Source organism: Sabethes cyaneus, chromosome 2 (genome assembly GCF_943734655.1).
Source record: "Sabethes cyaneus chromosome 2, idSabCyanKW18_F2, whole genome shotgun sequence".
NCBI classification, from domain to species: domain Eukaryota; kingdom Metazoa; phylum Arthropoda; class Insecta; order Diptera; family Culicidae; genus Sabethes; species Sabethes cyaneus.
Window position 1 is genome coordinate 235339341 of NC_071354.1, and position 13668 is coordinate 235353008.

At 40.9% G+C, this 13668-nt stretch overlaps 1 protein-coding gene across 1 annotated transcript in view; it reads left to right on the top strand.

Annotated features, from left to right (window-relative positions):
* Positions 1-13668, top strand: part of LOC128736796 (putative mediator of RNA polymerase II transcription subunit 26) — a 331101-nt gene that overhangs the window by 267592 nt on the left and 49841 nt on the right. The window contains exon 7 of the mRNA XM_053831285.1: positions 9400-9646. Within this exon, the coding sequence (XP_053687260.1) occupies positions 9400-9646 (247 nt within the window). The remainder of the gene's footprint in view (positions 1-9399; positions 9647-13668) is intronic.

The following is a 13668-nucleotide window of genomic DNA, read 5'->3' on the forward strand; positions in this document are numbered from 1 at the left end:
AGTAATAAAAAAGCAATGGTCCAAGATTACTCCCTTGAAGATCCGGTTTCAAATTTCAACTTACACATAAATGAAATATTAGCAAAAACATACCTTTCCTTATATTTAGTCAGTAGGTTGAAAGTTCGAATATAGAAATATTTGATACATTTGTTATCTTTAAAATAAGACGAACCTCTATTACCGTAAAAAATTGCGTAATGCAATCTAAATATAACCACTCTTTCCTTAAAGTAATGTAAATTTTATCATTCAAGCAAAACCGAAAATAATTCAATTGCTACCTCACCCCGATTGAGCGAAAAATTAAATCACTTCTTGGCACTGCCGAAGTGTAGTTCGATCCAGGTGTATCACCATGTCATCGCATCATCAAACCGCCGATTCAATACAAATACTCAGTTCGGAAGCCGCCGCCGACGGCCATGTTTCGAACCGTACGGCTGCGGGTCCTTCCGTAGATAACTGCAACATTGTTCTCATGAATACACGAGCGCGCGCGCACCTTTTTAATGATAATAATCCAATCTAAATGTATTGTCCCACGCGAAAATACGAGCTGGCGACAGCTTTCAAAACATCCTATCTAAATTGCACCTCTTGTTTCGACGATACGTGCGTATTAGAAGCTTTTTGTTGGCCCGACTAGATAAAGGCTCATCGCCGAAAAAAAATGCGAAACACGAACTGCTAACCAGGTGACGTACCCGGTGGGATGCTCTAGTCATTGACATTGTAGTGTGTCTCATGCTCTGAACGGGAAAAGTCCGGTGCGTTCACATGTTCCAACCAACGACCATCAACGACGACGTCCGTAGACGTACGTTTATGTCGAATATGTTTCACCATGCTCGACTTATTTGTGGTGGTCGTCATTCAATGTTACTTTCTCTAGTATGTATTTTTTCCCCGCAAAAATTTTCCCCTTGAATTAGATTCGATATCATTTCAGATCTACAAGATCATCACAGACTATTTAAATGATGACTGTTCTTACTAGAGTCACATCCATGATCATCATCAATATAAAAATTCACTTTCATTTGTACTAACCTACCTACCGATGTTAATTATTTCGCACATTCAACTGCAGTTAATGAGCCAACTTCAACCAAACGCTCTAAACATACCGTAATTTCAAATCATTGTTACACACTTATTTAGCGGTTTCCACCGGGTAAACTACAAACCCCTAAATGGAGCTGAACCGGCAAAGTATGTACAACGATGTGTGAATTGGATGCTAATTTAGAAATTAAAACGAAATGAGCTTCGTAACAATTTCATCCCTAAAAGAACTAACTGGCAATTCATTCTCGCAAAACTAGTCTTTAGTCGAAACGAGCTGGGAAAAATGTTTTCCATACACCCAGGCGGGCGGGCTGGCTGGCTGACTGGCTGGCTGGTCCCTGCTGCTGACATGAAGGGTCGAACCGAAAGCCGAAAGCATCCCACTAGCTAGCTAACGAGCCGCGCTGTGCCTACAGCTGTTGTATCCTAGTAGGTACCGACATTCTACGAGCAGCCACATGCGAAAGGGAATAGTCGCTCATCAGCAGAGTACACACAACGGACCTAAAACATGCAATAGCTGTTTTGCCTCCTGCCGACGCTATCGCCCGCGGCGAAGAGCCTCCCGATGAGTTCCACATTCCGTGTGTTGTACCTACTACTGTAGACATTCCTGCGCCTCGCCCGACTCCCAGCAGAGAAAAACCACAACTCCGCAGGAACCAGCGAGTGGTCATTAAAATTTCAGCTACAATTTAACTATTCAAACATATTCGCTGTAGTTTATAGTTTAGCATAAATAATTCATTACATACAAAACTTCAGGGAAACCAGAATTATGCACACCAACCACCAACGACGAGTGCCCGAAGAAGAAGAAGATGTACTATGCTACGTACGATGCATCGACATCACCAGGGACGACGACGACGTCGACCACGGCGACGTTGTCCAAAATGCAGCATGATGGCTGCTTGCTTCAACATGCCGCGTGAATGAACACAAATCGGTGCCGTCGGGAGGGTTCGCCCGGAAGAGTTGGTTACACACACAGTACAGCTCGAATTTCGAAGAGTCGAAACATTACGGATAATCATTTAGTTTTCCTAACAGCTTTGCTCGAATTAAAATATTGCAAAAACAGACATTCAATTTTTTTAGAAAGTGTCCAATCTCTCGTATAAAAACAGGAGAGACGATAATACTTTTCGTTTGAGTCGTCGTTCTGCAAATAAAATGCGACAAGATGACGACTTATCCTGCATGCTGTTCAATATCGCTCTTAGGGGCATGATCCGATGTGCGGGCATCGAAACGAGAGCCACGATTTTCCCCAAACGTAGCCAACTCCTAGGCCAAGGCTTGAAAAGGAATCGCAAGTTGACTATGACTGCGTGAATGTGTACGCTTTCTGCATTCAACTTACGCTTCAAACACGATCATTTGACTGTTTTTTTTTGTGAATCCAGTCAATCTGCCGCTGTTAGAGTGATGACTGCCAGTCAATTGACTGCTTTTCAGTCATTCGCTGCCGCAAAAACCGTAAAGGAAACTGGATCGAAACGAAAATGTAAAAAAAGATCAGAACGCATTCGTTCTGCTGTACAATCGGAGGTATGACTGAGCGAACTGCTGGTTGTGTTATGCATATTCCACCACTAAACGGACGGTGTGAATCTGAATGCGCGATGGTGTGGTTGCGGTAGAAAAATGGATCGGTTATAGCCCTGCTCCTAGGCATCACAGATGAATTTGAGATCATCGCAAGGAACTTTGGGATCTACCCCAGACTGAAAGCGGAATCTAGGAGGATTCGGTTAAACATAAATGCAGTGGAGACCAAATACATGATGAAATAGCTCAAAAAGGAAATAGACCATCGTGCGGCTCCCACGGACAATAACGAAGCTATATGAAACTAACAATGTACAACTATCCTAAGCTGACAATGTACAAACCCCTTTTAGACCGGTAGTTTTTTATAAACCTAAAGCTGGAATGCTGCTTACGGAGGACATACGCGTCCTTGCTGTGTTCGAGAGGAAGATGGTATTTGATGGAGTACAAACTGAAAGCGTATGAATTACAAGCTACAGGAGGCATTACTTAAAAAGATTCCCATCGTACATTGTACTGGACACGTCGCAAGGATGCCGAACAACAGCGCGACGAAAACAGTTTTCTTCAACAAACCAACCAATAAACACCAGGAACAGAGGGGCTCATTGCGTAAGATGGCTCAACTAGCACGTAAATGATTGCGGCAGCCGATTTCGACGCCTCTCCTAGTCGCTACAAAATCCCTCCAGTGTCCATAAAAAGTTTTGGAATGGAACTTATCGCTCTTTTCTTTTGGCATTTTAACTTGTCGTCCTTAGAATCTGGAATCCACAATAACTCGAACTCAATTCAAGTCACTTTAGTTTAGTTTAGTGACCCTCAAAGCTCTCATTTGAGACAATTTCTTTTTACTTGGTACCTAAACGATATCACCTTGATTCTCAACGAGCCTAAAGTGCTAGTCTATACCGTTGATATGAAGCTCTTTTTGGAAATAAGAAATGAAGTAAACTTGAAATTCACATATTAATGTAAACCTAAGCGTAAGATAGGGCACCGACCTTTCAAAAGTAAGCTTTAGGCAGAAAATTACCAACTAATGGTAGGATAGCGGATCTTTTTCACGTAATTAATTTATTAATTGTAAAAACTCTGGTCGGTTATGTTAACAACACTGAAGTTGGGAGTTTCACATTAGGATTTTTCTCCATAATTCATAATTTTTCTAGAGAAGACAGGATGGATGTTCCAATCCGGGTCCACTCGTGAAATTTAAATTGAATTTGAAATCAAACTTAACATTGAAGTTGAAATTAGACATTAGATTAGCATTTGGGTTTGAATTCGGACTAGACATTTTGTTTAAAATTGGTTCAAAATTGAACTAAAAATTGGACTTCAAACTGGACCTAAATTGGAAGTTACAATTGAACTTCGAGTCTAACATTAAATAAAATTTAATTAGATAAGATGTTGAACTCAAATTGGGCTTGAAATTGGACTGGATATAAAATTGCACTTGAAGTTAGACTTTAAAACGCTGCTGAAATTGGAATTTAATTCAACTTGGTATTCGCTTTAAAATGGGACAACCCGCACACGAAATTAGACACGAAGTTTTATTTGAAACTAGCTGAGTGCCCTATCTTACTCGGAGCGCCTTTGTCTCACAGCCACTTGTACATCAGTTATTGTAATCGAAATGTTTGTAATGCAAAAATATTAAAATATGGTTCCTTTTTTGGAAGTTCCTCCACATTTGTCAGCTGTACAGCTGCGAGCATTACAGTTTAGTGTTTCGTATTGTGATTTTTTCTGTTGTACGAATAAATTGTTACAGTCATGTGGGCGTTACTCCCCCTTCCTTTCAGCAACCTGCGGTCATCAACTTCCCCTTTTGTTCCCCCGTCACTTATGGGAGAACCGTGCAAACAATTCACCCTGTTATGAACCCCCCCTTTGTAAACTCCTTCAGTTCTGATTCCCTTATGTCAAAGAACATGTGTGCCAAGTTTGACAAAGAACGGTCAAAGCGTTTCGGAGTTATCGCTTCCCCCCTACTAGGAGCCCTCCCCCCTTCCTATTAGGGAACCTCCTTTTTGTTAACCCTCACAGTGGTTCTCTTTTGTCAAAGAACATGTGCCTCAAGTTTGTTAAGAACTGTCCAGGCATTTCGGAGTTATGACCTCCCCCTGTTATGAATCACAACCTCCCCCCATTGTTTTCAATTCATCAGTCGTGTTACTGTTACTGACTTTTTTGCGGCCAAACGTTAACTCTATTTTGATTAAAGCAGAGGAGCGTTTGGTACGAAAAATGTTAGACTGAATACTGGGAAAATTTCGATCTGCGGCTAAAAATATTGGGTTAGTTTGTGGCAGTGGGACTCCAACCCACAATTTCTCGATTAGTACTCGAGTGCTTTACGCATTTAAACTATACCACACCCATGTATTAATTAGTCTGAGATCTAGTTTTGTCTCTAACAGTCCAAGCACGCATACACTACCCCGGTGACGGTTACTATTTGTAATATGACTGCCCTTTGCTTTTACCACGAGAAGCTAGACGATTATCGACTGCTTTGAGAAATTGTGGGTTGGAGTCCCACTGCCACAAACTAACCCAATATTTTTAGCCGCAGATCGAAACTTTCCCAGTATTCAGTCTAACATTTTTCGCACCAAACGTTCCACTGCTTTAATCAAAATACAACTCATCAGTGCTGATTCCCTTATGTCAAGAAACATGTATGCCAAGTTTGTTGAAGAACCGTCCAAGCATTAAGGAATTATGGCCTCTCCCCTGTTACGACCCCCCTTCTTATCAACCCCCCAGTGCTGATTCCCGTATAACAAGGAATATGTGTGCCAAGTTTGGTGGCGAGCGGCTAAGGCGCTCTGGAGGTATGGTGGAACATACATATTCAGGCTCACTTTTATATATATATATATAGATAGAAGAAGATAGAAAATAGACATAGAAGAAGAAGATAGAAGATAGAATAGATAGATTTGAATTGACGTTTTTCGTCTTCTTATCCTACACTTTTCTGTTACGCTGTGTCTCTTTTTCAATTGCAATCTCCTTTTCGGTACCATTTATCGGTTTTTGCTTCCACTTTTTTCTAGTTTCTTACGTTTTTCCTTTTTACTGTTTACTTGTTCCGATTTTCTTCGTTTTCTCCTCCATTTCTTCTTATTTTCAGTCCTGTTTTTCCTCATGTTTTAAATTCGTCATTGTTCTCTCGCCCTTTTTTCGGTTGGCAGCTTTCGCCTTTTTCTAACTCTTTTTATCTCCTTCCTTTCTCGTTTTATGTCTTCGTCTGATCCGCTCTTGCTTTTTTAATGAACCTCCTGACCATTTTTTCAGTTACGTTTCTTCTATTTTCGCCCCCTCTTCCTCTCCGGTTTTCCTTTTCGTTTGTTATAACGGTGGTGGTTTTTTCAATTAACGTAGGGGACGATAGCATGAAGTAATGAAACAAAGATATTGATAGAGTTTCTCTTTATCTTTTCCTCTTTCGGTTTATCCTTATCTTAAGTACGTTTTCACAGTTTTTTTTTTCTTCTTTTTCCTGTCCTCTTTTTCTCCTTTATCTGTTTTCTCTTCTTCCCGTTTTTCGCCCTGAGTCGAGATTTTAAGATTTCGTCTTTCCTGAGTCCTGATTTTCTTCTCTTTTGTCACGTTCTGTTTTCCGTTTTCATTTGTTTTTCTCCATTTTTCTGTCTTTTTATAGCCTGGGTGCTAATTCCGTTATTGAAATTTGACCTTCTGTTTTTGTACGACAGACTTCGCAACCAGCTGTTAGAATACAGCACAGTGCGGGGTCAGTGCTACGATCCTATTGACTCTAACAGCCTCTCCCAGCCGAGATTCGAACATACGGCGACTGGCTTATTAGACCAGCGTCTTACCTCGAGGCCAACTGAGATGTTTCTCTTTTTCTTTTCCTCTATTTTTATGCCGTTTTTCTCCTTTTTTGTCTCTTTGCTTCTTTTCTGTCTAGTTTGTCTAGTCTTTTTTCTCATTTGTTTGCGTTTTCCCTTTCATTCTAATACGGTTTTTTTTTTCATTTTTCTTTTTTTCATGTCAGTTCTTTTTTTTTGTATCACTCGCGTTTTTGCTATTTTATCATTATAAAAACTTTAACATTAAAGGATTAGAAACTGACAAACAAGAACCAAATATTTCCAAAGATTTCTGTGTGACAGATTATATTTTCCGACTTGCCTTGGAAGTTTTCCACCATCAACTAACCTAAAAATGGAATTAAAAATGGAAATGAATTAGTTGCTGGACTTAAAATTAACTTAAAGTTTGACTTAAAATTAAAGTGTCAATTAGAATTCCGATTGGAATGGGCATATTACACTTGATATTGAACTTAACCTGTGAATTGAAATTGGATTTGAATTGCACTTGAAATCCTATTTGAAATTGAACTTGAAGCTAGATCTAAATATGGTCTTGAACACAATGCTAAAAATGTACTTTTATTATTCCATATATGAAGATTGAGATGAACATGAAAATGTCGTCTAAAATGTTGCAATATTTTAATCAATTATATTAAATTGTTTGGATATGAAATAACTAGATATAGCAGTAGTTATTGTTGGGAGCAATCATCTAGGTCCTCCTTTAGGATGTGGTTTACTTAAAAGGATGAATCTCACAAATAATGGTCAAAGAAGTAAATGCTAACAATATTCAATGATTGTGATCATTTAACTAGTATTCTTCTATCTTAGCCTTAGTCTTAGAGATTGAAAGATTATAATCATTTTCGACTTTCATTAGGAGCTTTAATTTTTGCCACCGAACCAAAATTCTTGAACGCTTTTGCAGCAAATTGGAAAATAACCATGCGTCTGCTTCTCTCAGCAATCATGGAGGCACTTTGATAGCCAATGATTAGTGTGAATACAGCTGATAGGATGTGTTTGACTGTGTGAATCTTTTAGGGTTTACTTTTAGGGTGCTAACAATTGCATTAAAATTAAATAAACTTGAATCCAATTAAATAAACTTAAAAAAATCCAATTAAATAAACTTAAAAAATGGAAGATTTTTTGTTCACATGATACTATGATAACTTCTCTAACAAAGTGCAAAGCAAAGTTAAAGTTGTTTTGAAGTCATTAATTATAAAAAGTGGGGTGTACAACAATAAATTTTCACACAAACGTACATTTAATTAACTCGAAAAACTCGTATGTGTTGCTCATTTCTCTCAACATGCCTAAAGAAATTGTCATTCAAAAGTATTACCATGTCATAGTGATAATTTAATTATGACACTTTCCCCTTGCTCCGCTCCCGCTTTTCAGTGCTCTACCGAACTAAAATGAGGCAGAAAATTTATACACAAGCCAACATGCACCGGCAGACCTCGGGTATATTTCTAATATGACGCACTGGAGCTTTTCATGCTTTTTGAACCGACCGCTTCTTTCCGAAGAAATGTTCCGCCGCGCGCCTCGACCACACAACCGCCGCCACCCGTCCAGTTTCCCGGGTTCCATTGTGCACAAAGCTCACGCTGCCACATATCTTTGCTGACACACTTAGTATACTACTGCCTGTGCAAAGGATCCACAGCATAAATTGAATTGAATTATTTCAACCTGTTCTTGAAAATTCTACCAATCCCCGTCCGAAATGAGAATCGCTTATCGCACACTCATTGTGTGCGATGTCTCCTGTGGGGTAGCCGGGCGACTGCAGCAGCAGCAGCAGCAGCCGAACTTCGATGCTGGCACCACACATCGTACAAGTTTTCTTCCTGGCGATACAATTCTATTCTTCCCATTGAAACACAGAGAGAGAGAGAGCGTGTGCAGTGTGCGAATATGCCGCATATATTTTGCACTGAATATAAATATCTAGTCACACTTCATTAGCCATAACGAGTGAACTACATTGTGTGCTCTTTATTGTGGCAGTTCGAGCATTTTTCGCTAGGGTATCCATAGCACCGCCCGCCACCCGGAAAACCAGCGTTACTCTGAGTGCTTCTTTGATGTGGTGTTGCATGCATTGGTAATTAAACTAAACATCCTCATAGCTGATTTTGTTACTAACCTGGTGTTTGTAACCACAATTTATTTCCGACAGCAGAAAATCAATAATTGAACCACCCTACTCTGAGTAGCTGACACAATAGGACAGATGTCCCATTCACCTGAACATAAAAAATAATTTCAGATGTTAAATAAAGTTTAAACTTTTCAATAGAATTTAAAATCATCTTCTCATCGGAGCTATCGTCATACTGTTCTCGAATAGGGAAATTTATGCAAACACTTGCACACGTGCCGGATCGCACATTTGTTAAATCATTTGTCTCACACGCCCGTATCACACATCATTCTCAAACATTCTTTTTGCACCCAACGGCGAACAGATCCGAAATGACACCAAAACTTTCACTTTCACTATAATGAACATTTTGCTTTCAGGAGCTTCGCCAAATGAGCTCCAGGCTAAGTAAGGGAAGGAAATTAATTTCCATCACGTCACTCACGAACACTTTAAAGTGAATGTCAATTTCAAAGGAGCGATCTAATTAACAGTTACACTTTCACACAATCTCTCTGACTCTTGAATAAGATTAGAATAATTTATTCAAAAATATCCTTCCATGCCATACCAAGGATGAGGAGCGAACAGATTGATTTTTCTCCTTACATGTTTTCTCGTATACTACCTCACTATCTCTTTCTCTATTTAAATTGAATGGATGCATCTTCCAAATCTCGATCGCTGCATTGTTCCCCACGAACTAACGAATGACTTTTTGTCTGCTCTCCCTTTCCTCCGCAGTCTGACCCGTCAACTCAACAGCCGCAGTATCAACCACAGGCAACGCAAGCCTTCCAACCGCTAGCGTCCGCACAGCAACAGCAACAGCTCTATCAACATCCTCCCGAGCCAACGGTTGTCCCACAGCAACCGTACTATCAACAGCCGGACCAAATACCATTCGTCACCACACTACGCAAGGAACCACCGATGTCGCAGGAACCGGCTCCGGTCTATCAAACCCAACCAGTTGCTGCTATTTATCAAGGTAGGTACCTAGCGACGATAACGACGACGACGACGCCGACGGAATGCACAGGTACACTTCGGCTGAAGTGTGCCGTAGCGGGCGAGCAGCCAGCGACATGCACTTCTGCTGGCTGACATTTGCTGCACGGTTTTTGAGAGGCAAGCAAACACACTACCATAGAGCTGTTTATCCTTCTCGAGGGTTGCAATTAGACTGGCACTACTGGCCAGTTGTACCTATGTGCAGTGTGATCCCGGATTCCGGTGGCACAGGACGATAATTGTTTTCGCTGCAACCGGGGTTCACCGGATTGGGTCGTTCATGGGGAGCACACCTTTGAAACAAATGCTAGTTTGTAGCGAATCACGCCTCAAAGCTGGATTTGGAATTTTGAGTTTAAATGTTATTTTAGATTTCGAAAAAATATAGACAACATTTAAAGTTAATACAGCAAAATTGGGACAACGCTGATAAATATGGCCCAAATTAAGAAAATTTCAAAAAATTTGTATAAAATTAATTTAAAAGAAATGAAATAATGCAAAAGAAAGGAAAAATTACAAAATCGAAGTCAATATTGGGTTATACCCACAGAAATTAACCCTAAAAGGCACTAAAATGGAACTTCGACTGGACTAATACGGTCTGACCCGAACCTGACTCGGACTGATTGAACAGATTCAGGCTAATTGCAATTGACCCGATTAACCCGCAAAGAATGGACAGGTTCGAACTGACTGAATTGACCTGGACTGACAAGACTGACCGAGGGTGACTGGACTGATTTGGACCCGGAATGACCAAATCGACCCGCACTTGTCCGGACTGGCTAAACTGACTAGACTAACCCGGACTGGTTGAACTGATTAGAACCGATTGGGTTGACCTGCAGTGGCAGGATTGATGTGAATTGATAAAAATGGACTCACCGGACTGTCCCAAATTAACTAAGTTAACCCGGACTAAGTCTGCTGATTGTACTAACGTAGATTGTAGACTGCACCGACTTAAACTGACTGGACTAATCCAAACTGACTCGGGTTAGCTGGACCGATTGAACTAAGTCGGATTGACTGGATCGAACCAGAATTACACGACTGCCAAGAACTATACTGGACTGACTCGACTGATCCGAACTAATTGAACGGATCCACCCTACTAACACAGTTGTTATAAAGCTGTTGTAGCTACAGATTATATGACTAGGTTGCTGTAACTAGAAGTACCAAAATTATGTTCCTTGGGCGGGGTGATTGAACTGTTCGGACTGGTTTGGACTGACTGGATTAGGTTGATCCGACTGGAGTGTCCCAAACTAACTGCACCAACGTGGACTGACTGAATTTATAAGCACTAACTTCACCTACGCGGACTGATTGGACTGTCGCGGACTAAATGAACTGATTTGGATTCACTGACAGGACCGACCCAAACTGACTTGACTTGACTTGACTGATAAATAGACCGAACTGACCCGGGCTGACTGAACACACTCGGACTGATTCAACAGATCCGGACTAACTGGACTGACCCAGACTGACATCAGCTGACTGGATCGACTCAGACTTAGTGGATCAACCCACACTGACTGGACCAACTCAGGCTAATTGACCAACTCAGACTGACTTGACTGATTCGGACTGGATCTACCGGTGACTGACTAGACTGTCCCAAATTGACCAGATTAACCCGGACTAACTTCAAGTTACTGAGTCGACACAATTAATCCAGACTTCGGAATCTCAGTCAGTCATCATTAGTCTTCGGAGATTGAACCGACTTAGACTGACTGGACAGAACTGACTTGATCCGGACTGATTATACTGACCTGAATTGATTGAACTGATTGGGACTGATTGGACTGATGAATAATGGATAGACTGAGACTGACTGGACTAATCCAAACTGACTGAACCAACTCAGGCTAATTCCACCGATCCAGACTGACTGGACTGACCAAACTGATTGGGCCAATTGGAACTGACTGGACTGTCCCAAATTGACCAGATTAATCCAGACTGTTCCTCAGGTTACCGGGTCGATCCAAATTGACTGGATTAGTCCAGACCGTTTTCGAGCGACTGGACTGACCGGACCTGCTCAGACCGGGTGGAACGTCCCAGACTGACCCGGATTGACTGGACTGACAGAACTAATCCAGAGTGACCTAGGCTGATTAAAGTGACCCAGACTGTCTGAACTGACCCAAACTGACTGGACAGATCAGGACCAACTGGACTAACTCGGATTGATTGAACTGATTCGGACAGACTAGACCGACCCAGACTGAACTGACCGGGCTAGCCCGGATTGACAAACAAATTGACTGACTGGACTGTCCCAAATTGATCAGATTAACCCGAACCGACTTCAGGTTACTGGGTAGACAAAGACTGACTGAAATAATCCAGACTGTCTTCGGGAAACTGAACCGACCCAGACAGAGTAGACGGAACTGACTCAACCCGGACTAACTGGAATGTCCCAGATTGACCGAATAAAGGATACTGATTCGACCCAAATTGACCAGATTAATCCATACCGTTTCCAAGTAACTGGGCCGACCCAGACTGACCGGATCTACTCAAACTGGGTACCTTCCAGACTAACTAAACTGACTGAACTAAAGTGGGGCGACCCGGCCTAATTGAACTGACTCGGACTGACAGGACGAAACCGAATTGACTGAACTAAACCGGAGTGACCCGAACTGACTTGAACTGGCTGAACTAATCCAGACTGGCTGGACTAACCCAGACAGACCGGGCCGACCTGAACTGATTGAACTGATCCCGAACTGGCCCGAACAAGTGAACTCGGTGTACATCGACTCTGCAACGCTTTCGTTACTGTACCACATATTCTGTTACCGGTAAGTTGAAGCACAGATGGCATTACAAAATATCTCTACCCATATCTGACGGAACGCACTGCATATTTTGCAGTGAGCTCTGTCAGCGTACCCCCAGGAAGCATACTCGGACCTCTTCATCATCTTCGGTTTTAAAATTGACATTGTCGGTAAATCATTTTAACCTCTTTTTATTACCTTTCGGCCTACTAATCTTCAGATCATCTTCAGATAGTATGATATAAAATGGACTTTTAAATGGATTTTTAAATTTTAGTTAAACGGATATTATACACAAACGACGAGTACGTCTTACAAAAATTTGAGAAAGTAAAATGAAAAACAGAGTCTAAAAGATTATTTTAAACGCTCGAAACTTAATCTTTTCTCAACACAGCCCTTTCTTTAATGACGAACTCGTCAAAAATTTAGCTTGCTGCAAAATAATATACGAAAGTCCATCATGAATAGCTGGCGAAGCGTGCTGGTTATTTTTATTTTCATAGCAAACATAAGGCAGTAATTTGAAGCTGCGAATTTCTTTTATCAATTCAAAGCTGAATGAGAATAACCCGTATTGCGTTGCCAGGCTTTGCAGAAGAAAAATCCGTAATTGTTCAAGCTGTATTTTTATCAAATGGGTTATGTTTTCGTTTCAGAAGTAAGTAAGCAGCAAAATTTAATTAACATTTTTAGTCTAAATGAAAGTTTTACCGACATTTGTGCTTTATTTGAAGGTTTGTTTTAATGGTATTATTCTTGATTGTATTTGAAGCAAGTGATAGTTGTTTAATCGTATCAATTCATAATATACTTGAAATTTGACCTAAATTATTCAAGGACACTCACTCCCGCCTTTAGTTCTCGTTCTTGCATCATTCACCTTTCATCTTTGTTTTTCCGTGTTTCATCCTTCATAGTCCGTCGTTTGGGTTTTGTTATATGTACTCTGTCGTCTTCTTGTCGTTTTTATTAGTCTTATTAATGCCCGTCAGTCGTTTTTGTTGTTTTTAACTTCTGCCTCGAGGGCTTCGCAGCCGCAAGGTTACAGTGTCTGCTTTAACAAGCGAGTGGTCGTGGGTTTCAATCGTAGTAGAATCAGGCCATTCGATATCAAGTCACTTTAGCATGGGTTTATTCTCAGGCCCCTCATTACCCTTCCTTCATGCTGAATTCTATATTACCCCCA